Below are 24176 nucleotides of genomic sequence, written 5' to 3'. Positions count from 1 at the left end.
TTTTTAATCGACTATAAAAAATAATTATTTTATTTTCTTTTTAAAAAAAGAATTATTTACGTTTACAAGTTATCGAGTTAGCAACAGATTCCAGTGCATCTGAATATTTAATTACATATTGCTTTAAATCATCTTCAGTAATTGATACATTTTCAATTTGCTTCCTGCCTGCTTCTCTGATCATGCGTTGCCACTTATGAACCTACAGAAAAACACACTACTATAACATAATACATCCAATGTATATACCAGTACCTCTTCAAATGTATTTAGAGTATAAGCAGCTCCCTCAGCGCCAGCTCTTGCAGTTCTTCCTACTCTGTGCAAATATGAACGAAAGTGACTAGGCACATCGTAATTGATGACACAGTCGATCCCGGGGATATCCATACCTCTAGCCATACCATCAGAACAAACCAGAGCCTAAGCAATAAAAGACATTATATCATTAGTTATATGAATGAATGAGTAATACATATGCACGGTAATGCACCCCACATTATCTGCACCATTGCAATGAAGCAATATATAATTATCTTTCATACCTTTATTTCTTTGCCAGTTAATTTCTTAATTAGCTCGTTTTTCTTTTCTTGCGAAAGGTCTCCTGATATTTCAGCAACAGGCGCATCATACTCCTTTAAAAGGAGGGTCAGGCGATGGGTGGACTCACGAGAGTGCGTAAAACAAAGGATCCTGTGATGATCAAAGGTAAGAATGAGATGTAGGAGAACAAGAGGCTTATAGTCAGAACTGCAACTTATCGAATACTCTTTAAGAGTTGATGGCAATATTGATTGACCCAAATCTTCTTGCAATGCAGGTGTGGCAGTAAACAACTTTGGTCTATACAGCTGTAGCAGGTGGAGCTGCTCAGGATCCAGTGAGAGAGTGGCTGAAAAGAGAAGTTTCTGTAGGGGAGCGGCTGCCGGGTATATTAAATCATTAATTGAGGAAGAGAGCTGGGAGTCAGTGTGCATTCCTTTATGTTTTAATAAAGACTTTGAGAAAGATGGCTTCCATAATTCGGGGTACATACGGGGTATGCAAGATGAAGATAAAGGACAATGACCGGATGAATGAGTCTCTCTTATGGAGTCCATTACAGTGTTTAGCCAATTGTGATATGACTGCTCAAAAATCCTATCAGCTTCGTCAATGACTAGATACCGAAGAGACGCTAAAGAAAGAAATGGTGTCTCCTGCAAATGTCTAACAAGACGACCAGGAGTAGCTACCAATACATCAACCGCCGGGCCATGATGACTGATCAGTTGTTTCTGCTCAACACTGAAGCTAGTGTTTTGAGAGCCTACTGCACCAATCCTTACTCTTGTACCTTTTGAAACAGACACAAATACATTATAGACCTGTAATGCAAGGTCTTTAGATGGGACCACTACAAGAGCTTTCAACTCTCGAGTAATTCTGTTCAATAAACTAGATACAATTGGCACAACATAGCTCAAGGTCTTTCCACAGCCAGTTGGAGCACATATGCACATATCTGATGGGGGAGCTCCAGAAACTGTAGATAATAATGGACCGTGAGAGCTAGACAGGAGCTCTGGTAGAACTACACACTGGACAGGAAATAAACTGGTGACACTCATCTTATGCAAGTTATCCGTAATGATTGGATTAAGAGCAAAGTCTTCTAGAGACTGTGAATATTCGGCAATGTCTGACTCAATGTGGTGAGACTGAGTAACCCAGTCAGGTAGGTGATGATAGGTCAGTTGTGTCGATGGGCGATATCTCTCAGAATGCGTCACCATTGGTAAAGGATTATCTTCCTCGTCATTTTCCTCCGTTTCATCATCACCTCCATCATCATTGCACGCCTCATCATGTTCCATTGTCTCTTCACTTGCTTTCACATCATGCTTTCTTTTCTTGGGCTTCAGTTGCTCACTGCTCTCTGTGTCAGGCTCAAGTTTTTTCATTCTTTTCTTCCCTTTAGTTTTCTTGTTGTCATCCACATCCATTTCCCTCACTTCTTTCTTTATAATAGTACCTGCTTCCCTTCCAGTAATTGATTTGGCCCGTTCTTTAGCAATGGTATGGAGCTCCTTTAAGGTCATTACAGATCTTACTGTTCCTTCTTTCTCGTCTTCTCCCATGTAACGAGGCACGGGGAACAATGCCATGGCTATCAACTTCAAGACAGCACGTGGTATACCGTAATTCTAAATTAACAGTAAAATGAGGAGGGCGGGAAATTAAAAAGAAATTTCAAATTAGTTAGTGTTTGAGACTTGGTTTGCACACTTTTCATACTTTCTACTGTATTCTACAGTGAGTTTCTTCGTTATTTTTCTAACAATAATATTCTCTTTTGGCAGATGAAGATTGGTTGCGTGATTTGTGCTGGCACTGTACAAAAAGATGCCTTTGCTGCTGCTCCTTGTATCCTCCTTTATAGTGTACATTGTAGATACTTTTAATTTGTTATATAAATACCTTGACTCCATTATACTAGGTGGACATGCATTTCATCTTACTTGGTGAGAAAATCACAATATGTTTTAATTAAATGCATCATTATTACGTCCATTCATTGTAATGCTAGTAATTATGTAATACTCGTGTTTTTAGTTTAAATGAATGGTTGAAGCATCAGAAGACCTGTCCTCAGTGTCGTGAGAGCTGTACTCCTCGAAGAACTCTCAGACTTTATTTAGAGGATGCCAATACTACGATAAATATGTCTTCTCAGCTGGATCAACTATCTGCTCAGGATTTAAAAGTAAGTAAGGCTGGTCAGTTTTCAAAGAAAGATCTGGTTATCTTCAATTGGCTTGGAAAATCACTCTCCCCCCCCATTTTTACATTTTCTGTTACATATTGATGTTCTTATGCTCTGTTGAAAGTTTGAACTGATTCCGACAGATATTTTTTGAGTTATGAGCATTTTTAAAAATAAGCCATTTTTTGAAAAATACCCAAGGCTATAGCCCATGGTTTTTTCTGAAAAATGGCTCCGAAATCACCCCCAATTTTTATTACATTTTCTGATACATATTGATGTCCTTATGCTGTGTAGAAAGTTTGAGTTGATTCCAACAAATATTTTTCGAGTTATGAGCATTTTTTTTAAATGATCCAATTTTTGAAAAATACCCAAGGCTATAGCCCATGGTTTTTTCTGAAAAATGGCTCCAAAATTACACCCAATTTTTATTAAATTTTTTGATACACATTGATGTTCTTATGCTGTATAGAAAGTTTGAGTTGATTACAACAAATATTTTTTGAGTTATGAGCATTAAAAAAAAATGATCCAATTTTTGAAAAATACCCAAGGCTATAGCCCATGGTTTTTTCTGAAAAATGGCTCCGAAATCACCCCCAATTTTTATTGCATTTTGTGATGCATATTGATGTTCTAATGCTGTATAGAAAGTTTGAGTTGATTCCGACAAATATTTTTCGAGTTATGAGCATTTTTTTTTAATGATCCATTTTTTGAAAAATACCCAAGGCTATAGCCCATGGTTTTTTCTGAAAAATGGCTCCGAAATCACCCCCAATTTTTATTACATTTTCTGATACACATTGATGTTCTTATGCTGTGTAGAAAGTTTGAGTTGATTCCGACAAATATTTTTCGAGTTATGAGCATTTTTTTAATGATCCAATTTTTGAAAAATACCCAAGGCTATAGCCCATGGTTTTTTCTGAAAAATGGCTCCAAAATTACACCCAATTTTTATTAAATTTTTTGATACACATTGATGTTCTTATGCTGTGTAGAAAGTTTGAGTTGATTCCAACAAATATTTTTTGAGTTATGAGCATTTTAAAAAATAAGCCATTTTTTGAAAAATACCTATAGCCCATGGTTTTTTCTGAAAAATGGCTCCGAAATCACCCCCAATTTTTATTGCATTTTGTGATGCATATTGATGTTCTAATGCTGTATAGAAAGTTTGAGTTGATTCCGACAAATATTTTTCGAGTTATGAGCATTTTTAAAAATAAGCCATTTTTTGAAAAATACCCAAGGCTATAGCCCATGGTTTTTTCTGAAAAATGGCTCCGAAATCACCCCCAATTTTTATTACATTTTGTGATGCATATTGATGTTCTAATGCTGTGTAGAAAGTTTGAGCTGATTTTGTTGAATATTTTTTGAGTTATGAACATTTTTAAAATGAGCCAATTTTTGAAAAAAGAACAGGCCTATTTTATAGTTACGTGCATCTGAAAAATGTGAATCACTGTTATTTATTCATTTATTAGGAGAAATTACAAGAGATGGAAAGCCTGAGCAAGGAGAAAGGTACTATACTATGCATTATTAGCATAGTGTATCACTATCATGTACTTTTAGATGAGGCATTAAAGAAAGCAAAGAAAGAATTGGAGGAGATAAGACAAGAAGTGACAGCATGGCAAGCTCAGTGTGACGGAGCACAGTTCAAGATTGAGAAAGAAAAGGCAATCAGCGAGTCTTTGAAAGTAAGGAGACCAACCCACATCGAGCCTTATGGCTTTCATCCTCTCTCTCTCTCATATTGTTCTTGTTAGCATAAGTTGAAACTAGTTCAGTCCGAGCAAGAAATCCTTAAAGAGAAAGCTAAAGAAGCCACAGAATTGAAAGAAAAAGTGCATACACTGGAAAGGTAAAAGGATTTACATGTTCACGCTTCATGTTAATGCATTACATGTACATCTAATGTGGTAATATTTTCTATTAATGCATTTAGAATTGAGCTTCTCTTGTCTGGAACAAGGGATGAAGCTCACGAAGTGATATTCAATTCCTCTTCAACCTCTCTATCCAACTATGTTATAGCACTCAAGAGGTAGTTACTATCTTTATTATCTATTAATGAGTGATGATTTATTTACAGTGAGTATGACACTTTAAATGAAAGGAAGGTGGTATTGCAAAGAGAAAAGGACAAGTACTTAAGAGAAGTCACCAATTTAAAGCACAAAGTACACACATTGTTTTGTCTACATGTACATGTACATGTATGTATGGTGACCATTAAATGCATTTGTAGGTTCGTTCATTGAATATGGATTTGCAGTCAGCTAATTCTGATGTCCTTACTCTTAGAGCTGATCTTCAGTCGGCTGAAGTGGAGAAAGACAATTTAAGAAAGAAAGTGCACCTTTTAGAGAAGGCACTAGAGTCTCCTAACTCAAGAACAACTCTTCAAAGAATTCTCGAAAGGTACATGTAAAACATACTTTGGCCCAATTTTTTCACAACTTTAAAAATTCATAAAAATCTAATTTTGATTTGAATTAGCTCAAACTTTTTATGCAGCACATAAGTACATGTACATGTATTGAAAACGTAGACCAATATGAATATTTTGACAATCCACTATGTCAAAATCCTGTTAAGCCCCGTTTACACTACAAACCAGTTTGGATCAAAGCGGTTCAGAAACCAGCTTAATTGTGTCCACACGTAACTGTGGTTGAATCGGTTTACAATGCTACATTGCATACATAATACAGCTGCTTCAGTACTTAAACCGGTTTGATTATCTCAAACCACCTCCTGAGGTGGTTTGAGATAAATCGGTTTAAACCGTTTTGAAATTGTCCACATGTAAACTGATTTATTTCTAAACCGGTTCCAAACCGCTTTAAGGGCATAGTGTAAACGGGGCTTTAGAAACACTGGTTACATGTAGTGTTTATTTTGACTGCTTCTATCACATTATTTTGGTATTTAGTCCAATGCCAGAAGCACTAGCAAAGAGACAGAAGCTGATGGCTAATGACTGCAGTCCTCAATTATCCACTGGAAAAGATGAAAATGCTGAAGTAATTAAATTGCCTCCAATCACTGTTATAAATCATACTCTTTTTTTATTTTATAGCCAGCAGCCAGCAAACCCATTAGCTTAACTGAAGGTATTCATTGCATAAAGGGAATTATATGAAATAATAAATTATTTGTCTTACATGTAGCTCTTGTTCCTGTTCGTAAACTGAATAATGGCGCTACATCAGTAAGTCTATAGTTATTAAAATCATTGTATTTTATGTTATAATTTCTTCTGTAGACCATTAGCAGTGGTTTTAATGGCTTTGGTGGACAGAGCATGTTCATTGTGAGTCTATTATAAAATGTATTATTCATTAATTATTATTTCCTTTTGTTTTATAGAAACCCAAGGCTAAGGCTCAGGCTAAAAAACCTTTTAAGTTTGCACCTAGAGCAATAACTAATGACAACTCTAAGCAGACCAAACTTCTAGCAATGAAATTAAAATTTTAGTTGATTTACATGTATTATATATTCTCAATTCTCATGACAGGTAATGAACTATTGCAAATTCATATACTAATGAAGTGTTAAATAAGTTTTTTTGAGTAAACATTTAGTGTTGACAATGATGCAAAAAGGCAGCAGCAGTTTGGCACCGTATTACTTAAATTGTTTTTCAAAATGTTTTATTATGGAAGCTACATATTATAATGATAACACAAAGAAATCAAATCATGTATCAAAAAATGTATTATTATACACACTACATAAGAATAAATGAAATAATCATGCATCATAAGAATAAATGAAATAATCATGCATCAAAAGAGAGTCATATTAATGTTTTATGACAATTTTGCGTCGTCTAAAAACGCATGTATCAAGAGTCGTCAGTTTAGAGTCCAGTCTATAACGATAGCAATCGTAAAACAAAAGAGCAACAAGGATCATTAAGAGAACGAAAACAGTAGATATCAAAATAGCAGCACCTGATGTGACTGGCTTCCTTACCAGCTCACTATTTATCGTATAAATGGAGTGATTCTTTCCACTGCAGGATGACAATATGCACTGCTTCTCGTTTAGCATGGTATTATCAAAACGGATCAGACAGGATTCTGATTTAGAGGACAGCTTGCAATTTGTGGATTTCGTCGAGTTATAAGCGAATCTTGTAATATCATACGAGTAGAGATATTTCGTTCCCACTGGAATACTCAATCCATACAAATAAAACCCAGTCTCGCGCACAATGAAAGTGATAGCTGTGGAACTATAAACCTCGATTCGTTTGTAGTATTTTGTCACAGTCGTCTGGCTCTGATCGAAAGAATTATAACTGTCCCAGTCAGTGAAGACGTAAAGACTAATGTCATTAGCTGGCAAGTGATGAGGAGGAAAAGATGTGACATTCACTTCAATTAACATGTTTGATCCAGAGACCAGATAAGCATATTTCTCCAATGGCTCTAACTTGTGTCGTGTACTGTGACTGTTAAGATGATGACCTGTGATGGTTTCAATATGGCTCGTTGAGTATGTCACAAGGCTAGAACAGGCCATGGTACCAATACTAACATTGACCAATGTATGGTCTGATGTGCTCACTCGCACATTGTAATAGTAAGGATCAACGGTGCGGAGTAAGGTGGTGACAGATTCTTGTACCGTAGCTGTCTGTAACTGATGGTTTGCATTAGGTATTATCATCAAAGTGACCAATCCTCCTATGGATATGGACAATAATATGAGGCATACGATAAGCGTAACAACTCGACACAGTTTCTCGCGAGGAGTTAGTCCTAATATCAATATAGAAACGGTCAAAAAGAGATTTAACATTATGAAAGTATAGCAGACTCACACATTAACAACTAAAATACATCACAACTATAAACAAAGAAACCATCCCCTAGTGTGAAACTGTGAAACCAACCTTTATTGCTTTTATCTACGGACTGTGGCTCGTAGTGTACCTAGCAATTAAGAATAACACTTTTAATCACTTTTGAGCTCACATACCTCCTCCTCCATCATTGATTGAACCGTAGGATCAGATGTCTATCTCCTCCAGAATTAGAAGAAGTGGTCAGCTCAGCACTTTATAAAGCCACACCCAAAACACCACACGTTATATCATTCCAATCTTATTATTCCTAGGCTAACTCAGCTGTGCTCCTTGCTGGACTGGCATTATGAATAGCGGCTCTGGAGCAGAGAATATGGAAGGGAGCATACGCTCTTGGGGCCTGTCCACTCTTCGCTCTTTAGGCCGTAGCAGACACAGTATCCATTCTGTGGGAGCTGACTCTGGTATCGATAGTGACTACACTCACGTTTCTTCGGGATCTAACGGCGGGACGGTCTATCCCTCTCTCTGGATCAAGATAAAGTACCCCATTGAGGCTGACGATGCTGCCAGGAGCGGCATGCTGACCTCTTGCGACTTTGACGAGGTACTAGAAAGACTACAGCAGGTAAGGGAGTGATAACGAATTTGTGTACGGTTGTACTTGTTAGCTAATTAGCACATTGTTAATGACATGTGTTTTCATTTTTACAGGCATTCCCAACTTGGGAGATTCACTTCGATGCCAAACGCATGACACATTATTCCCGTCACTCGTATCCACTGACGTTAAAGACCGACCAACCCCAGCACAGAATTATAGTTAAAATTAAATTTAAAGCATGGAGGCATTCGCTAGACGTCAAGGCCATCAAGCAAGCCGTGGAGGAAGTCATGAACAAGACTGGAGAGTTTTTGTGAGTATTGCAGACTTAATCTTATGTGAATGTGTGTGTACATGTACATGTGTGTGTGCATGTGAATGCCTACTGTTTGATGTCTGATATTATGTATATTCAGAGATTAGGTTGCCTTTTATTGTGGCTATTGTGGGTTTGTCTGATTTGGTTTTGGTTATCCTGGTCTCCCTTTGATAAGGTTTTTCCTTTTCCTTTATAGTATAGAGATTCAATGCCAGAAGATTGGTGAGCAGAAGTTGTAGTCTTTTGAATTAATTAGTAGTCCACTTTCAGCATGCACCTGTCACGCAATCCTACATGCACCTTACACATTCTGTACATGATCAAGCTCAGCTCATTCACACACAATGGGCAATGATCTTAGACAATGATGATGAATGTCTTTTCAGTCTGTGAATATTATAAATTATTAAATTTTTATGTATAATAATTTTTCATTTTTTTCTGATTACTGTCTACTTATTTTGTACCATACCAAAATCTTTAAAATTACATTATTTCAATTGTGGTTGTCAATAAAAATATTTTTAAAGTCAAAAATAACTGTTAGCAACACTTTCCCATGGTCTCATGATTTCAACCAGTGCAGTGTGAGTGCAGTCACGTGCGACAGCAACGTCTTGTGCGCATGCGCAGTACAGCACAACAAATACCCCTCGCGTCTGCTGTCGAGAGAGAAGGCGCTCAAATCTTATCTCATAATGTCAACCAAGGTATACGTTGGAGAGCTAGGTGAAAATGGTGACAAGGGTGTATTGGAAAGGGAATTCGAACGTTTTGGTACTTTGAAAAGTGTATGGGTAGCTAGAAACCCGCCGGGATTTGCCTTTGTCGAGTTTGAAGACCCACGGGATGCTGAAGAGGCTATACGAGAGTTAGATGGGAAAATGATTTGTAATGCCCGGATTAAGGTAGAGGCTGCCAGGAACCGAAACGATGGCGGTGGTGGAGGTGGTCGTGGGTATTCTGGTGGTGGAAGGAACAGGAGAATGCCCCCTCCACCTCGTGGATATCATCGGGACAGAAGATCACCGCCCAGAAGGAGATCTAGGTATGTAGTAACATTGATAGTGGGAGGTCTTTAATTATTTGAATTATCGGTTTCTCATTAATCATTTATGTGTAACGCGTTAATAATGAAAGGTTTAGAATAAATCGCGCTTGTTTTTTATTCTCTAAACTAATGTTTGTCTGTCTGTAATTATGTTGATTTTGTAATGTTTTTAATCCCCTCTCTCTCCTCCATTACGGTGGTAGTGTACACACACATATTCCTCTAATTATTTTTCTAACCTTATTATTGCCTTATTGGTTTTCGCAGGCTTAGCACATGCAACACCTACTCCCCTCCTGCCTACAGTCATCGCACAACTTCCGTCCCCTTCCCTCCAGCCATTAGCTCTCCCTCCCTCTCTCCTTCCTACTTCCCATCCCACCTACTTATTTCTATGCCTTCATACTGCATGACTATCAGCTGTGTATCACACTGATGTCTACCTACCTTCCTCTATTATATTTTTATACCAACTCCTCAGATCACCTTACTACAGCAGACGGAGTCGCTCAAGGTCCCCCTATTATGATCACCGTAGGTCCAGAAGTCCTCCATATCGAAGCCCAGCATACAGGAGCCCTCCTTACAGGTAAAGTTCTGAGACAGTCTGTTAATGCATTGTTACTCTCTTTAGGCGATCTCCTGGGATAAGAGATGATCGCAGGATGGATTCCCGCTCTCCTTCACCTCGATGATAACGATGACAGTGTGTTATAATGGGCTGTACCATTGTAGCCAGACTATTGTGTATTAATACACTTGGTATAATGTATACACTATTATTTACCAGTATTGTTATTGCATTGGTAATAATTTTAAATGATAATAATTCTCGTTTTGTTCAACTTGTTTTATTCCTCCTGCTCCCTGGAAGAGATTTCTGATGTCTTGAAGGCTCGTCTCTCTTTTCTCTGGCAATCATTTCAGCAACATTGGACAGATCTCTCTTCATTGCAAAAGCATCTTCACCATCAGCATAATACTTAGCTTCCACATCTTCCTTGCTGTTAAAATGAAATTATTGTAGTTGTGTACACAACATAACTTACCTAAAGTGGAGCGTGTTTTCGTACAAGTGAAGAGCTGCTCTATTACTAGAGGATTGGGAGAATAATGTCAATAAACAATTTTTAAGCAAAAAAGGTGCATAGCAGCTGCTAATGTTACTTTGACTACTTGGCACTTTATGGCTCGTGTTTACTACCAGTGATGAAATTACTGTGAATACTGAGAAGGTAGGGTATGGCCTCGCCCTAGATACAGCACACAATATGGACTTTAGTTATGTACATGGCTTCATATCCTCAAAGGTATAGGATGGAAAATGAAAATATAATCTTGTCTCTAGAGTATGTACATGTACAACCATAAATTGGATATTTTTACAGGGCTATAATTTATTTTAAAAAACCAAAATGGATAATAGTTGGAAATTCATATGCTGCCATCCATCCCAAAGTATTAATAGTTGAAAAAGGGAAATATTCTTAACATAGTGATGCTAACCTAACTCTGACATGTAGTGACACATATCTAGCTCCAAAGCATTCTACCATGGCTCGACTAGCCTGATCCATTAGTTTCTGTGCCAGTCCAAGACGTCTGTACGTCCTCCTAACGGCTAGCGATGTGATGTGACCGTGTGGGATATCATCTGGATCTTCCTCCCTGACAGATAAAAGCAAGGGAGTACTTAAATTATAATATCTTTATCATATTATCATAAAGTCACCATTTAGCATAACAGTGTGTAATAGTATGAGTAATGATACTACACAAAGTGATGATAGTCATTGGAAAAGTGTAACAAAACAGGATTTTAACTACAAAGGTCATTACTCTACATCATTTTTATAATTACAATTTGCAACCGTATAGCACAAAAATTTCAAGGACTGTAAAATTTCACAGATTTCATAATTTTTTTAAGATTTGCAAAAAATAATTCCACGAAAATCAAATTTTTATGGTATAAAATGGCAGAAGGCATAAATTTGCAAAAATTAAATCTGTGAAATAGATTTTAAGGCAAATTCATGAAATTTACAGCCCTCAAAAATTTTGTGCTATACAATATCTTACATCTTAGCAAGTACGTATCCCACGATGCGTTTTTCGTCATCTTCGGCAATGTATGAGAGTTGGGGCCACGAGAGACCGTGATAAAAGTAATACTTCATTTGATAGTTTTCGGGTAAACATAGAAGATTGCAATGCTGCATGTTAAGTAAGTCATCTGGCTATAGAATGAAAATAATATTATATTAAATTATAATTTTGCAAACCAAATTAATTAGCCATTAATTGGCCCAGCCCATAGTTATTTAAAATATTTCATGTACAAAGGCCATAAACATCAATGTTCCCACCCATACTTAGACAAAGCAATGAACAATGCTTGTTACCCCCCCCCCCCATACTTCATTAAGGATAATTTTTAAAATGTAAATACCCCTACTTTAGTAGCTATTGAGAGAGGAACCAAAATAATAATTATTATTTAGTCTATATTATTATGTACACCCCTTTTGAATTATAGCTATTACTTTTGTCACAAATTTTCCCCATTTTCAGTACCAATTTTATTACAATTACTCCACTAGCTTACTTACAGTAGCTTGTCTTATATTCATTCTTTAAATTCAGTGTAATTCACCTCAGACTTCTCAACTTGTCACGTGTAAATTAATCTTAGATGCCACACCTCAGGAATATAGGAGTGGCTGAGCTGGATCAAGCTTTGCGATCTAGGGTCGAGGCAATGGCAGATTCCTCGGCAGCAGATCCTGTGTATGAAGGAGATACTATTCAGCTTTTTTGTTGCGAGGCAAAAGGATTTGTGTATGCACTATCCCCAAGGTAAATTAGTCTGTATACATTTCATCATTATTATGCTTATTTGCAGTTCAAGTCACAGCTGTGTCACTATCTTGCCAGTCTCAAACCCCGAGCGACAAGCTCAACTAAGAGATCCTGCCATTCCAAATGTTCATTGTAAGTGTACAGCAAATAAATTGCTTTTTATATAAACTTTCCACACCTGCACATACAGTTGCATCATTCCAGGTCTTAGCTGAAAATGTCAACATCAAGTTAGTTTTAAAACTGCATGAACCATACAAGTGTCTTGAAAACTAATTTTTAATTTTGTGTACATAAGTAATGGTGGTGGTTTAATCATTGACCAAGCCTATGTACATAGCATGAACTCCCGTAATGTTTATACTGTACTTTATTTTACAGCCTCAAAAGAACATCACCATTGGAAGTCCCACGGAGGGTATGTATACTACAATGTAGCATCATGGTCGATAATTATGTTTTCCTATTGTTAATTTGAAATTATGTCATATAGAATCAAGATTTTTTAAGACGTAGCTTAGTATATGGAAGAAAAGTGAAAGTATGATTCACAATGCTATAATGAAGGTTATATAACAATGCCTGTAGCTTCTTCATGTTGCTTCTAAGATGTATCTTTCATCAAGTGTTGCTGAAAGTGACTCTCCTATTAATAAAACTGTGAGAATTTGTAAACTACAGCTGACATGTGCATTGATTAGTCAGCAAATAAAATTAGATACACTTCATAGAGCATGGAACATGCTAACGTGCAATTAATTGGTTTGTGTTAAATAGGTGACGTTGGTCAATGAATTTAAAAAGGAGAATTGTTTGTTTCGCATACTTCCTTCTAGAACAAATAAGCATAGAGGAGAAGATGTAAGTACAGAGAAGACTATTCAGTTTCAAAATCAATACTCATTTACTCCGTGCAGGTACTGCCTCAGGATCACATTAAGCTTGAGTCAGTTTCAGACAAAGGGCATCACGTACTCTGTGCATTGAATTCACTTTCTTCAAGGTATAGTAGAGGAAATATTCACACCAAATGCACTAACAGTGATTATATGGAATGATGAATGTATGGAATAATGTTAGTTGACATTGACACTTTAGAGTTATAGTATAGTAAAAAGGGATTGGCCCTGAGTAATAGTAAGGAATAGTAAGGCATTACTATAGCAATCAATTTGTAGCAATGCATACACAGTCTAATTAAATAGTTATGATTAATATTCTGAATTCAATTCAATGTTAGTACTTACTCCACAGGTATGAGCTTAAAATGGCAGTCACAGATTCTATATTTATAATTTCGTCGCAGTCAAGTAGTCATGTAAAATTACCACACAAAGCAATGCGGGTATGTTATGTTATAGCTATGAATTGGTTTGGAAATATTTATAATAATAATAATAGGGCTGTGATGTTGTGATGTTGTTTAATTATAAACGTGAAGGCTATCTTGCTGGACGTGGATCAATAGTAACAGAAGTATTGCCTGATGCAGTCAAGGAAGATGTCATTACAGAAGGTATGCTACACACAGGCAGTATAGAGCCAGGACATTGGGCAACAACAATCATTCATGCAACCTATTGCTCCAGTTTTATATGTTGTAGCACAGTGAAATCTTGAATTACTATGTAACCATACAGTACTAAGTTTATGTATGATTCCTTTTTTGTAGTTGGAGCTAGAAAGAGAGAGTCAGTCCATGGGATACAAAAGGCTCCTCCACTCTCTGGTGACTGTTTCTGGCAGCTGGAGAATGCAAAAGCACCTCTTAGTGGTTAGTATAATTAAACTACACATGAATATGTGATTTAATATTTTATTAGGTGATCAATTCAAGTATGGAGATCACTGTCGCATCAAACACTTACCAACCCAGCAGTATTTATCAGTAGGGGAGAACATGAAGGTGTGTGCCTCTAATCCATTTGTCTTCAATAATGACACTCTAATCTAATAATGTATCTTATAATAGTTAACGTTAAAAAAGTTGGAGGCTGGTATGCCCATTGATCCAGAGACAACTTTCAGTTTAGTGTCAGTTCTTGGAGTAAGTTAAAGCACACGCTGTCTCTTCTCTACTAGTTTGTGATTATTATTATTATTGTCAATATTGTATTCGGTTTTTAGAAAAAGGCTGGCATAAATAAAGGTAGTTATGTTGAAATTAGGCACGTCCAGTCGGGGAAAAACCTATCAGTTCAGAGTAAGTATTGTACATGCACTATATGGATATGATTATTCTTGCATACTTCAAGTATGCAAGGTATCTATTATATCTATGTAGCACTTTTCTTACTTGATTGTTAATAGCTTGGTTTACTCATTACTTCTCTTGTAGCAAAGGTCTATTTGCAAAGGGCAAATTCAGAGGCAAGTCCTGAGCCAGTTTCAAAAAGCAAATGGTTGAAGGTAGCGCACTGTTATTATTATTATTATTGTTATTGACTTATTATATTGTCATCATCATTATTATTATTATCATTACTATTATTCTTTATAGCTTGGTCTTGAAGATAGTGATCAATCTAGTCATCAATACTTTCACATTGAAGAGGTATTTTATCACAGTAGCTGGTACACATTGCATAGTCTTCTGATAATTTATTTGTTTTACCTTATCGTACATGTGTATAGGTTAATCCTGATGTCATTCATGAGTATTATCATATATCAGGCGTTACTGCTGTATTGAAGGAATACATGCAAAAGGTATTGCAGTAGTATAATACTCAATGTTGAGTTAATATTAACTGCTAGTTTACTGCTGATTCAACTCCTCCTTCATTTGATGAGCCTCTTGAAGTATTGCAGAAACTATCTCAATGGTTGAAAGGAGAAGGGAGTGAGAAGACTAGAGCAAATATGCTTAGAATATCACAGGTTAGAGCAATAGATATCAAAAAGTATATAGCTCTTATTTTACTGGTTTATTTTGTCCTTAGGGTGTTGATTTGCTGCTTGGTTTTCTTCATAAATTGGAACCTTTTCCAGACACCAAAGAGTAAAGTTTATGCATCTGTTGATAATAGAGGAATAATGTGTATCAATTGGTAGATTGAAACAAATGAGGAGAAAAGTGTCATTAGTCTTGCAAGCATTTTTGCATTCTGCAAACAAAAAGAGTCACCTTTACCTGGCAGAGAAAAGATTCATGGACGTGCTCTTTAAACAGGTTTGCAACCAATATGCAACTACATACTGTATGAAGTAATTGCAATGAGGAAGGGCAAATGAAGAGAAAAAATGAAAAAATGAGATATTATTAGGCTATTGTTACTATTATAATTATTATTGTGTGTGTGTACAGATAGGTTGTAATTCTGGTGTTGAGGGAGTTCTCAGCAGTTTAGTGAAAGATGAAAGGTACTTTAACTTATTTTTAATAATTATAATAAATTTTTTAATATTTTTGTTGTTCACACATATGGTATATATAAAAGTTCAATCACCAGTAAAGTGGTAAAGAGATTAACACAGAATCAAGATGTTATTGAGCAAATTAAAAAGAACCTGGTAAGTTTTTCATATCTTATTCTCTTCATTTACTGCTCCTCCTTCAGGATGCACCTATTCTTGACTTCTTGAGTACACTCTGTTTTACAGCTGGAAAACCAGTTCGATCTTTGCAGAGTATGTATCGCTGTCGTTATTATAATTATTATTATCATCATTATTATTATTATTATTATCATTATTTCTATTATTATTATTATTATTCATCTTGTCATACATTACAGATGTCATATTTGATAAGATTGTTATGGATGCAGAGGTAAGTTAGGTTCATTTCTGGAGCTAAATCCAACACATTTAATATTTTGATTCCATTCTTGATAATAATTACAGAAGTCTTTTATACGTACTAAAGTAGAAGATGGTGTCATTTGCTTTACTCGTCCACAAGGAATAGCTGGACCAGTATCCAGGATCTGCTCAAAAGTAACAAATTCATTATTGTCATTATCAATTATTTTATATTGTTATAGACAACTTATACAACCAAAAAGAAAAAATTTGAGTTTTTTATTGCACAACTAAAGCTGTTGAGTCGAATTTGCAAAGTCAGATAGCTTTTTAATAATAATTTATTTCAAGTTTATTTTGCTTTTTTGTCTCAATTTTTCATTTTTTCTCCAGGGTGTAAATCTTAAAACCATTGAGCAGATTTGTAAAATTAAGAAGATGGTGACTTTTGAGGAAGCACTTATTTGTATTAATGACAGTGATTATCACCCTCTACTGCAATCAGCTTATCTTGATTTCATTGTGTCCGCCTATGTTGATCGCAATGTCGAAGAGAGTGGAACTGATATTGACAATGTTTGGCACTCATTTGTAAGTGATTGAATGTGCCTGTACTTATGCTATGCAGTAATTATTATTACTATCATTATTATTATTATTATTTTATTGTTATTGTGATTTTGTCCATACTCATTATATATCTCATTAGTGATTCACTTTTTACAGCTAATAATGCCATCTAATTGCATGCATATAGCTCAGGCTTGCCCCTCCAAATGTTCTATATTACTCCTAGTTATTATTATTACTTCGCCCACGCTTTGTTTAGTATTGGAAGATGGTGGGTCCTAAGGCAGCCAGTTTTGGAGATACTTTTGATGTCATACCAGACAAGACTGAGATAAAGGAACTGCAGTCAAGCATAAGATCTTATTTGATTCAAGTTAAGGTAACCGCTCAAATATTTCCATGTATTGTGTACATTTATGAATGATATATAAATTAATTCATGTATGTACTATCTTGGTTCAGTGCATATTAGTAACGCGGTAGCATTACTAAGTATGATTCACCCTCAAACAAAATGACTGCCACAACTTTTGCAGCCTTGCTATATATCTTGCTGTGTATCAAAATTATATTTAAAAGATTTTTTAAGTTGCTTAAAAATTGGGCCAAAGACCCTGTACTATATAGTACATGGTCTTGAGGCAAATTTTGCCAAAATTGAAAAGTAGAGGTTTCCCAATTTTTATAATTTTTTCCTATACATATACATGTATTTATGTTGTGTAAAATTTTTGAGCAATCTGATGAAAATTGGATTTTGTATTAATTGTTCTAAAATTCAGTTGTACTCACATTACATATGTTATAGATATTGTACTCTAAAGAAGAAATTGAAGGCAACAATGAACTCTTGAGTCAAATGTTATCAGTAATGCATCCACTTGTTGCTTATATTTTTTACTGGGATGATTCTGATATTAATGAAATAACAAAATGTTTGATTAGTATCATTGATGGGAACCATGATCGCCCATCACCAAGTGAGAATCATTGACATTCTATTCTCATTGTTATGATGTATTTATCTTATATTAGATGCTACTCCTGAACAAGTTGTCAATTATCAGCAAAAAAGGCGATACAAGAACATTGAAAAGAACCAAAGACTCTTTGATGTTAAAACAAAGTAAATGAACATTTAATTAAACTATAATTTTAACTGTCTTTTCTTTTCTCACTCTCTTCAATGAAGAGCTGTTCACATCCTTCACCTTCTATTCAAGATATTGACTTACACTACATTAGGGGTCAGTCCATAATTATTATACAATAATAACATAATGAATTTTTAAAAACCAGAAATTGATGTTTGATTTCAAGTTTTTGCAATCTAAACCCGAGATAGCATCTGATGATGACTATACACCTGTCAATGACTCACTTGGTGCACTCCTCAATCCAGACTATAGACTTAGTGAACAAGATCCACAGTCAGTTTTTGAAGCATTTTTGAAAAGATATATTAGTACACTATGTACTTGAATTAGTAATTATTAATGAATTTATTGTAGGATAATTGAAGTGGCCAGGTCCAGATTGAGGAATATATTTCGTGAACGAGCTTACAAGAGTTTTGATGTGAATGAAGGGGATGGACAAGGCCTTGTTAAGATACTCTTAGACCTAATGAAGTATGAAGATGATGATCTGAGACTATCAAGCGCCTTATTGCTTTTCGATATCTTTCAAGTTTGTGGCTCTCTCTTTCTACTTTCTCTCTTTGTCTTCTTTTATCATTATAATTATTATCTTTTAATATTAGAAAGAAAATATATTATTACGTGATGCAGCAATATCGTATATAGTCACTCCTCCTTCAGGCCCGGTTTTTGGCAGTATGATAAGGTATGGTTGTTTTGCTGATGAAAATGAGGCCGGTGAGTCTCGAAAACTCTTATTGAGATTACTACAAGGACAAGCCATTGAAAAACCAGGTTAATACTTAATAGATGTCACCTGTAATTTTATGCATTATATCATCCTATTTTGTTTTTTTATCATTGCTTCAGATGAAGATGATTCACTACATAGCGAAGTTGTTGCTGCTCTTAAATGTATTAAAGCTGTATGTACAATTGATGATGATGAGACACAACCACACACGTGTAATCAGGGAATAGTTTTCAGCACTGGTAAGATCCTATTAAATATATTGTATATTCTAGAAATTTATGTTTTTTTTTAATTTTCAGGTGTATTTTCTGCTATATTGGCATATGTTCAGTTATATTCCTCCACTAATTTCACTGAGCATGTTCCACTCCTGAAGCTTTCTTGTAGTTGCTTGCAAGCAATTGCACGCAGAAATGACCAGGCAAGAAACTTAGCTACTTTTACTCATGTTACTATATTGACAGGTACAAAAGAAAGTGTTCCTTAGCTTCATTGATTTCATTGATGCTAAAATTGCTATTGCACCACTAGCTCGTCTCATGTCTGAAGTACACATAATAGGTGGAAGATAGTTTGATATTTTTATTCTTTTTTCATAGACTCTTTCTGGTAATCCTTCATTGTGTCGCCAGCTCTCTGAGGGTGACATAGCACATTTGTACACAGTGGCTGCCACTTCCAGCAATCCTGAGCACTATGAGTTCTTTACCGTATTAGAAACTGTCATAAAAGTACTGTATAAGCAAAGAGCTGCAATTATTGTATTATTATCCTTAGCCTTATAAGTCAAGTAAGGGAGTCCCACTCATAATGAAGAATTATCAAGAGCTGATTGCAAAGACAGTCTCAGAGCACAGTGAGGAGCACTTTGGTCAAATACTTATGGGTAATGCTCAAGAGGAGAGATTAGCAGCACTTAAGGTGAGTTCAGAATAATTATTTGCATTGCAACTAGAAGTGCTAGATCTATATAATGCAACAATAAATGCAAGAATATAACTCTGCTCTATTCTTGTGTTTACTAGTGTACTTATCAATTTTTACGCATTTAATTTTAAAGGTGCCAACCTCTCTGTCTTTCTAAATGCTCTTTCTCCCTTGCTTATATCTTTCCCCTCTCTCTCTTTCTCTTTCTTAGGCTGATGAACCTACTGATTGGTTATTGCAATTGTTAGCAGTATCAGATTTACTGGCAAGTACAACAGAAGGACTCTGTAAGTATGCTGAAGATGCAGTTCAAAAAATATTCTCACTGGATGAACTAGTCATGTAAGCTCTAGCACTCTAACATTTAAGTTGAAATTAATATTAATATTGATAACATTAATATTGCATTACCTCAGTAGTAACTGGTATACTGTTCTTGTAGAATTGTCAGTAATCCAGACATTGAATTTGACAGAAGGAAACCTTTTGCTTGTATCCTTAATGAAGGTTACATAAATACAGAGAGAGATTCACTTGTCTCTATTGCAGCCTTGTCAAAGAACAAGTAATATACCACCAAGCTAACTATAGACACTAGAAATTGCCACACAAATTTATGAATTTATGTTTCTCATGTTAGTACTTTCTGGGGTCATTTAGAGGAATGTGCTGAACTAATTAAAATGATACAAGATAAGTTGAGGGGGAAAGAAATTGGACTGGAGAGAATAAAGATTCAAGTTCGCATCTTGTTCAAGCAACACTCAAGCTTCACTGTAAGAGAGAGAGAGAGAGAGAGATAAAATGGACAAGTTATATTTATAATCTTTATTATAGGAATGGAGAGAGAGGAGTAAAGAGTTTAATGACACACTTGAATACAATGAGAAATCAATATTAGTATCATCTGTGCTAGGCTACTTGATTGACGGGATGATTCCACTAGTCACTTCATTCTGTACGCAATTAGGAGCTACCACTAGTAAAGGATTATCCAGTCAGACATACTCTAGTTTACTCACTCCTCCCATTATTGCTGTCCTCAAGAAATTCACTGACTCAGTAGTGGTAAGTTACAAATGTAGTTATTCATTATGATGTTGCTATTTGTATTTTTTACATTATAATATAATACCTTAATTTTAATGTGTTAAAGGGCTTAGTGCAATATTGTTCTGGAGCATTCCTTACTATGCCTGAAATGACTCAATATTGGACCAAATTCATGGACATTGTGGTCTTCATGCTACCTTCTGATCAGATAGCAGAATTGAATGAAGTAAGCAAATGGAAGAGAAAGTGAGAGAGAAAAAGCTAATAGTATGCTTGTACATGTGTATGTTGTGTACGGTATGCATTTGGAGTCATTTTGATGCTTATTATTTGTAATAGGTGAGAGAAAATGTCCTAGTTAATGAAGACTTTTTTATAAGTCCTGCTCTGAGAGAAGTGGATGAAAAGCTTGGAGAAGAGATCAGACTAAACGAGCAATTTCAAACTTTTATTGTTAACTTTAAAACCACATACGAAGGAAGCATTGCAGAAACCAACCAGGAGGGCTGTAAGCTTTGTGAAATGTTTCTTCCTTTCATTTACATATTATCACATGCATGTACATGTCTTTTACTTTATGTGTTTGTAGTCATTCCTAATGAAGAAACTGATCTGGTACCAGCTGGACCCAGCTTCCAGGAGCTTGTTAGAATTTTTTCTGATGACTTTGATAGTTCTGGAAAAACTGAAAAAGCAGAAAATCTACTGCAATTAATGAAGTCAGTACATGCATGCATTTTAGGATTCTATGAAATGGTATTTTGTGTTTTGTATGCATTAATGTTTTGTTTTATTTCTTTCTATAGTGTCTTGTACAGGCAGCTCCGGCAGCCTTTGACATCAAATGAGAGAACCAATGTTGACTTTGTTATCCTCACGTCACTCCAGGTTTTATGTGGTCTGTTGCACACTAGAATAGACAGTGTGGACCCACAGCTACAGAAATCAGATCCATCATTATTCGAAGAGTAAAAAATAACTATATCACTATTATTTTATGTGGATGTATATAGGGAATACTGTAAAAAGATTAAACCTCTTCAAGATGCTCTTGTTGATTTAAAATCACATGAGAAGGTGAAGTCATTATATAACTTATAAATTCTATCATTATAACCACATTTATGTTCTTTTATTCTCACTGTTGTAGGTCAGTGTTCATTTGGCTCATCCAAAGGATGACATTGCTATTCAAGTTTTTGCATTTTTACGGGCACTTCTATACCTTGGCAATGAGAATGCTCAGAAAAAGATAGGTCAGTTTTGCTACACTTGATTTGATTTTAATACACACTGCATGTAACTGTAGGCAATACATCTGTCAACAAAGACACAAAGTTTTTCGTTAGACTCAATCAACTACTTGCAAGTGTCATTACCAGCATTGGTCATCCACTAACAAGGTGGAACATTGGCTGTAATAATGAACATCTCTCATCCTTGCTTTGGTTTTTTTAGGCAGTTGAAATTTCAGCATCAGTTCTCGCATTCTATGTCTCACCTGCCTCCTCCTCCAACTGATAGCATAAATCTAGAAATGTTCAAAGGTCTTGAAGAGGTTAGAATCAATTGTCTGTAATTTGTTTTTTATAATTTCTTTTATTATAGGGAGAGGCTGATCAGCAGGTAAGACATATCAAGCAATAATCAATAGCAATGTAATTTGTATGTGTGTGTAGACTAAGTCAAGGCGAGGAATGTCAATGGTGTCAGGTAGTGAGCCGCCTGGTTTACCTGGAACTGATGGAGGAGAAGATGAAACTGATTTTGGTGGTCACCTTCTGCAAAGGAACATTCGTGCATTTACAATAGAAGGAGCTGGACAGCTGGTAATGATAGAAATAAAGAGCTTTGAATGAATGAATGACTATTGACACTTGATAAATACTACAAGTTTGCATTGATATGCAGAGTTACTATTTTTGTATAGGAAACAAGTGAATCTGATGCTAAGAAAAGAGCTAGCGTGGTCCTCGATGTGGTCTCATGGCTTTGTGATGGTCAGAATCAGGAAATGCAGAATTTATTGAGAAAACAAGAAAATACATTCTCTGTGAGTGACATATGCTGCAATATTCACTCTCTTTCTCTCTCCCTTTATAGAGTGTAAATATTGTTGGTGTGGTTGCTGTACTGTTTCAAACTCTAGCTGAAAACTTTAATGATAGAACCATCAGTTCTGCAAAGAAGGCAATCCAAGTAACTGAGGGTTTTGCATACATTTAATTGTATGTTGTTAAATTATTTTTTCTTTATATCACAGGCACTCATTGAAGTTTGTGCTGGCAACTATACAAATCAAGAAGTTGCTTTCAAGGGTCAAATAGTCGACTCGATTAACATTATACTTCGTTGTGAAGAGATACATGCAAACAGTTTACCACAAGAAGTATGATACTAAGAGTGTTATAAAACTCACTCTATAGTTTATCATAGGATGTTGAACTAATGAGCGTCAAAGCTTCAGCTATTGAATTACTAGAAGTAATGATTGAAGAAACAAATGCCAACAGCAAAACGCTGGCTCAGGGCATTGCACAGGATTTATCAGTAGCAGATGTAATGTCAACTATGAAAGAGTTTTGGGTTAGCTAATAAGCTACAATGAATGATTGAAACATGTATTATGCAGATAATAGTTGATCAAGATTGGGGCATGGACAAAACTGAGTCAGAAAGAGCAATGTTCAGGTATGTGTAGACCAGGGTTATGCTAAGTGAGCTAAACAGCATGCTTCAGGTGTAGACTCAGCCCAATATGGGCAAGGGGTACTCCCAATTTTTATGACAAATTATTCCCTACAAATTAAGACATATGCACATAAACTGATACTCTCATATATATACAATATACAGAGCATATCATGTACTGAAGAAGATTGCTGATTATACTGGGAAATCAATTGACAGTTATGGTTAGTTTCACATTATTCATTGCACCAGCTGAGCTATTCTATAAACAGTTGACTTTCATGCCAATTACAAAGAAGATGAAGACATGAAGGACCTTTGGAGTCATTTGCGTGACTCCTCAAGGAGCATTGAAGTTAATTATGTGACAAAGAATGATGAAGAGATTCTAACAAAAGTTTATTTTCCATTTTCTCCTTCCGTAAGGCATAATGCATAGAACTGAGTACTAGTTGAATTTCACTGCATTTTTGTACAATATGTGTACATGCAAAGCAATACCATAGTCTCCTAATTATGTTCCTCTTTTTTGCTATATCAGAAAGAACTAACAGAAACAGATAAAGATGTAGTGAAGAACAACATCAGGCGAGACTCACCAGAAGACAAAGTTAAAGATCTCCTGGAGTGGATGGAGTCAATAAGAAAGAACGTTAGACACAAAGTAAGTGTATATAGCACAATCCCAGTAGTACCTTTATCATTTTATATATAGGCTAAGATTAAACAGAAGTGGTACTTAAAATGGGCCGTGGCAGCATCGTGAGTTTAATTTCAGATGAATTAATATGCATTGTCATTGTATCATTAGAGGACTGAGGAATTTCCTGCTTACCATCTTAACATTGCTGCTCAATTTGTTTGTTGTGTTTC

The 24176-nt window shown here is 35.6% G+C and overlaps 7 protein-coding genes across 8 annotated transcripts in view; 4 read left to right on the top strand and 3 right to left on the bottom strand.

The window, feature by feature from the left end:
• Positions 1–14: 14 nt before the first annotated feature.
• Positions 15–2194, bottom strand: LOC100633748 (ATP-dependent RNA helicase DDX51-like). The gene is made up of 3 exons (XM_003382635.2): positions 546–2194; positions 256–423; positions 15–202 (listed from the first exon to the last, which is right to left on the bottom strand). Exons 1-3 carry the CDS (start codon positions 2148–2150, stop codon positions 53–55), a joined length of 1923 nt encoding a protein of 640 aa, XP_003382683.1. The 5' UTR covers positions 2151–2194; the 3' UTR covers positions 15–52.
• Positions 2195–2230: 36 nt separating this feature from the next.
• Positions 2231–6377, top strand: LOC100633620 (E3 ubiquitin-protein ligase TRAIP-like). Its single transcript, XM_019995024.1, has 15 exons — positions 2231–2298; positions 2346–2409; positions 2483–2507; positions 2599–2749; positions 4246–4285; positions 4337–4464; positions 4534–4628; positions 4713–4811; positions 4860–4947; positions 5016–5188; positions 5703–5793; positions 5850–5883; positions 5941–5981; positions 6036–6083; positions 6140–6377. The coding sequence occupies exons 2-15, from the start codon at positions 2346–2348 to the stop codon at positions 6248–6250; spliced, it is 1188 nt and encodes a 395-aa protein (XP_019850583.1). The 5' UTR covers positions 2231–2298; the 3' UTR covers positions 6251–6377.
• Positions 6378–6406: 29 nt separating this feature from the next.
• On the bottom strand, positions 6407–7854 carry LOC100633495 (uncharacterized). Its single transcript, XM_003382633.2, has 3 exons — positions 7763–7854; positions 7677–7716; positions 6407–7542 (listed from the first exon to the last, which is right to left on the bottom strand). The coding sequence occupies exons 1-3, from the start codon at positions 7775–7777 to the stop codon at positions 6578–6580; spliced, it is 1020 nt and encodes a 339-aa protein (XP_003382681.1). The 5' UTR covers positions 7778–7854; the 3' UTR covers positions 6407–6577.
• Positions 7855–7916: 62 nt separating this feature from the next.
• On the top strand, positions 7917–9049 carry LOC109581186 (uncharacterized). The gene is made up of 3 exons (XM_019995051.1): positions 7917–8217; positions 8304–8506; positions 8709–9049. Exons 1-3 carry the CDS (start codon positions 7936–7938, stop codon positions 8749–8751), a joined length of 528 nt encoding a protein of 175 aa, XP_019850610.1. The 5' UTR covers positions 7917–7935; the 3' UTR covers positions 8752–9049.
• Positions 9050–9137: 88 nt separating this feature from the next.
• LOC100636732 (serine/arginine-rich splicing factor 3-like) lies at positions 9138–10408 on the top strand. Of its 2 annotated transcripts, none has more exons than XR_002184547.1 (3): positions 9138–9560; positions 9831–10152; positions 10198–10408. XR_002184547.1 is itself a non-coding variant. In XM_003382574.3 (3 exons), exons 1-3 carry the CDS (start codon positions 9211–9213, stop codon positions 10256–10258), a joined length of 519 nt encoding a protein of 172 aa, XP_003382622.1. In that variant the 5' UTR covers positions 9143–9210; the 3' UTR covers positions 10259–10392. The 2 variants fall into 2 exon arrangements, 1 of the variants encoding a protein (XP_003382622.1); XM_003382574.3 differs by having other exon boundaries at positions 9143–9560; positions 10045–10152; positions 10198–10392.
• On the bottom strand, positions 10307–12270 carry LOC100633369 (N-alpha-acetyltransferase 11-like). Its single transcript, XM_003382632.3, has 5 exons — positions 12176–12270; positions 11646–11803; positions 11070–11231; positions 10613–10657; positions 10307–10567 (listed from the first exon to the last, which is right to left on the bottom strand). The coding sequence occupies exons 1-5, from the start codon at positions 12194–12196 to the stop codon at positions 10405–10407; spliced, it is 549 nt and encodes a 182-aa protein (XP_003382680.1). The 5' UTR covers positions 12197–12270; the 3' UTR covers positions 10307–10404.
• The window catches only part of LOC100633240 (uncharacterized), a 13450-nt gene continuing 1532 nt past the window's right edge, over positions 12259–24176 (top strand). Inside the window, exons 1-63 of the mRNA XM_019994590.1 lie at positions 12259–12422; positions 12469–12557; positions 12616–12655; positions 12807–12843; positions 12919–12966; positions 13014–13085; positions 13203–13286; positions 13343–13428; positions 13680–13770; positions 13827–13941; positions 14098–14199; positions 14249–14331; positions 14398–14472; positions 14553–14628; positions 14764–14834; positions 14926–14979; positions 15060–15134; positions 15183–15305; positions 15368–15426; positions 15480–15597; positions 15733–15788; positions 15866–15938; positions 15986–16055; positions 16163–16197; positions 16272–16364; positions 16412–16486; positions 16563–16760; positions 16999–17118; positions 17548–17719; positions 17775–17865; positions 17932–17986; positions 18039–18169; positions 18251–18428; positions 18502–18673; positions 18749–18871; positions 18932–19053; positions 19097–19180; positions 19232–19363; positions 19410–19553; positions 19771–19901; positions 20002–20124; positions 20200–20335; positions 20397–20627; positions 20716–20838; positions 20952–21120; positions 21202–21331; positions 21419–21580; positions 21626–21689; positions 21763–21868; positions 21922–22015; positions 22071–22170; positions 22221–22238; positions 22292–22441; positions 22543–22665; positions 22716–22811; positions 22876–23001; positions 23049–23198; positions 23245–23303; positions 23469–23527; positions 23576–23724; positions 23845–23967; positions 24019–24065; positions 24115–24171. Coding sequence (XP_019850149.1) covers positions 12259–12422; positions 12469–12557; positions 12616–12655; positions 12807–12843; positions 12919–12966; positions 13014–13085; positions 13203–13286; positions 13343–13428; positions 13680–13770; positions 13827–13941; positions 14098–14199; positions 14249–14331; positions 14398–14472; positions 14553–14628; positions 14764–14834; positions 14926–14979; positions 15060–15134; positions 15183–15305; positions 15368–15426; positions 15480–15597; positions 15733–15788; positions 15866–15938; positions 15986–16055; positions 16163–16197; positions 16272–16364; positions 16412–16486; positions 16563–16760; positions 16999–17118; positions 17548–17719; positions 17775–17865; positions 17932–17986; positions 18039–18169; positions 18251–18428; positions 18502–18673; positions 18749–18871; positions 18932–19053; positions 19097–19180; positions 19232–19363; positions 19410–19553; positions 19771–19901; positions 20002–20124; positions 20200–20335; positions 20397–20627; positions 20716–20838; positions 20952–21120; positions 21202–21331; positions 21419–21580; positions 21626–21689; positions 21763–21868; positions 21922–22015; positions 22071–22170; positions 22221–22238; positions 22292–22441; positions 22543–22665; positions 22716–22811; positions 22876–23001; positions 23049–23198; positions 23245–23303; positions 23469–23527; positions 23576–23724; positions 23845–23967; positions 24019–24065; positions 24115–24171 — 6512 coding nt within the window. The remainder of the gene's footprint in view (positions 12423–12468; positions 12558–12615; positions 12656–12806; positions 12844–12918; positions 12967–13013; positions 13086–13202; positions 13287–13342; positions 13429–13679; positions 13771–13826; positions 13942–14097; positions 14200–14248; positions 14332–14397; positions 14473–14552; positions 14629–14763; positions 14835–14925; positions 14980–15059; positions 15135–15182; positions 15306–15367; positions 15427–15479; positions 15598–15732; positions 15789–15865; positions 15939–15985; positions 16056–16162; positions 16198–16271; positions 16365–16411; positions 16487–16562; positions 16761–16998; positions 17119–17547; positions 17720–17774; positions 17866–17931; positions 17987–18038; positions 18170–18250; positions 18429–18501; positions 18674–18748; positions 18872–18931; positions 19054–19096; positions 19181–19231; positions 19364–19409; positions 19554–19770; positions 19902–20001; positions 20125–20199; positions 20336–20396; positions 20628–20715; positions 20839–20951; positions 21121–21201; positions 21332–21418; positions 21581–21625; positions 21690–21762; positions 21869–21921; positions 22016–22070; positions 22171–22220; positions 22239–22291; positions 22442–22542; positions 22666–22715; positions 22812–22875; positions 23002–23048; positions 23199–23244; positions 23304–23468; positions 23528–23575; positions 23725–23844; positions 23968–24018; positions 24066–24114; positions 24172–24176) is intronic.

Source organism: Amphimedon queenslandica, unplaced genomic scaffold (genome assembly GCF_000090795.2).
Source record: "Amphimedon queenslandica unplaced genomic scaffold, v1.1 AMPQUscaffold_13520, whole genome shotgun sequence".
Taxonomy (NCBI): Eukaryota; Metazoa; Porifera; class Demospongiae; order Haplosclerida; family Niphatidae; genus Amphimedon; species Amphimedon queenslandica.
The sequence above is the reverse complement of the archived record's forward strand: the minus strand, read 5'-3'. Positions and strand labels throughout refer to the sequence as shown.

What these genes read in the sequence shown, in the direction of transcription:
- LOC100633748 (XM_003382635.2), bottom strand. Translation starts at nt 2,150, where the DNA reads ATGGCATTGTTCCCCGTGCCTCGTTACATGGGAGAAGACGAGAAAGAA. An exon ending in TAACTGGCAAAGAAATAAAG is followed by an intron (nt 424 to 545) that starts GTATGAAAGATA and finishes TTTATTGCTTAG; the next exon opens with GCTCTGGTTTGTTCTGATGG. An exon ending in CTCTAAATACATTTGAAGAG is followed by an intron (nt 203 to 255) that starts GTACTGGTATAT and finishes GTTTTTCTGTAG; the next exon opens with GTTCATAAGTGGCAACGCAT.
- LOC109581186 (XM_019995051.1), top strand. Translation starts at nt 7,936, where the DNA reads ATGAATAGCGGCTCTGGAGCAGAGAATATGGAAGGGAGCATACGCTCT. An exon ending in TACTAGAAAGACTACAGCAG is followed by an intron (nt 8,218 to 8,303) that starts GTAAGGGAGTGA and finishes TCATTTTTACAG; the next exon opens with GCATTCCCAACTTGGGAGAT. An exon ending in AACAAGACTGGAGAGTTTTT is followed by an intron (nt 8,507 to 8,708) that starts GTGAGTATTGCA and finishes TTTCCTTTATAG; the next exon opens with TATAGAGATTCAATGCCAGA.
- LOC100633620 (XM_019995024.1), top strand. Translation starts at nt 2,346, where the DNA reads ATGAAGATTGGTTGCGTGATTTGTGCTGGCACTGTACAAAAAGATGCC. An exon ending in CTTCAAAGAATTCTCGAAAG is followed by an intron (nt 5,189 to 5,702) that starts GTACATGTAAAA and finishes TTTGGTATTTAG; the next exon opens with TCCAATGCCAGAAGCACTAG. An exon ending in GAAAAGATGAAAATGCTGAA is followed by an intron (nt 5,794 to 5,849) that starts GTAATTAAATTG and finishes TTTATTTTATAG; the next exon opens with CCAGCAGCCAGCAAACCCAT.
- LOC100636732 (XM_003382574.3), top strand. Translation starts at nt 9,211, where the DNA reads ATGTCAACCAAGGTATACGTTGGAGAGCTAGGTGAAAATGGTGACAAG. An exon ending in CCGCCCAGAAGGAGATCTAG is followed by an intron (nt 9,561 to 10,044) that starts GTATGTAGTAAC and finishes CCAACTCCTCAG; the next exon opens with ATCACCTTACTACAGCAGAC. An exon ending in TACAGGAGCCCTCCTTACAG is followed by an intron (nt 10,153 to 10,197) that starts GTAAAGTTCTGA and finishes TACTCTCTTTAG; the next exon opens with GCGATCTCCTGGGATAAGAG.
- LOC100633369 (XM_003382632.3), bottom strand. Translation starts at nt 12,196, where the DNA reads ATGAATATAAGACAAGCTACT. An exon ending in TCACTACATGTCAGAGTTAG is followed by an intron (nt 10,658 to 11,069) that starts GTTAGCATCACT and finishes CCAATCCTCTAG; the next exon opens with TAATAGAGCAGCTCTTCACT. An exon ending in GAAAACACGCTCCACTTTAG is followed by an intron (nt 10,568 to 10,612) that starts GTAAGTTATGTT and finishes TCATTTTAACAG; the next exon opens with CAAGGAAGATGTGGAAGCTA.
- LOC100633495 (XM_003382633.2), bottom strand. An exon ending in CGTAGATAAAAGCAATAAAG is followed by an intron (nt 7,543 to 7,676) that starts GTTGGTTTCACA and finishes TATTGATATTAG; the next exon opens with GACTAACTCCTCGCGAGAAA.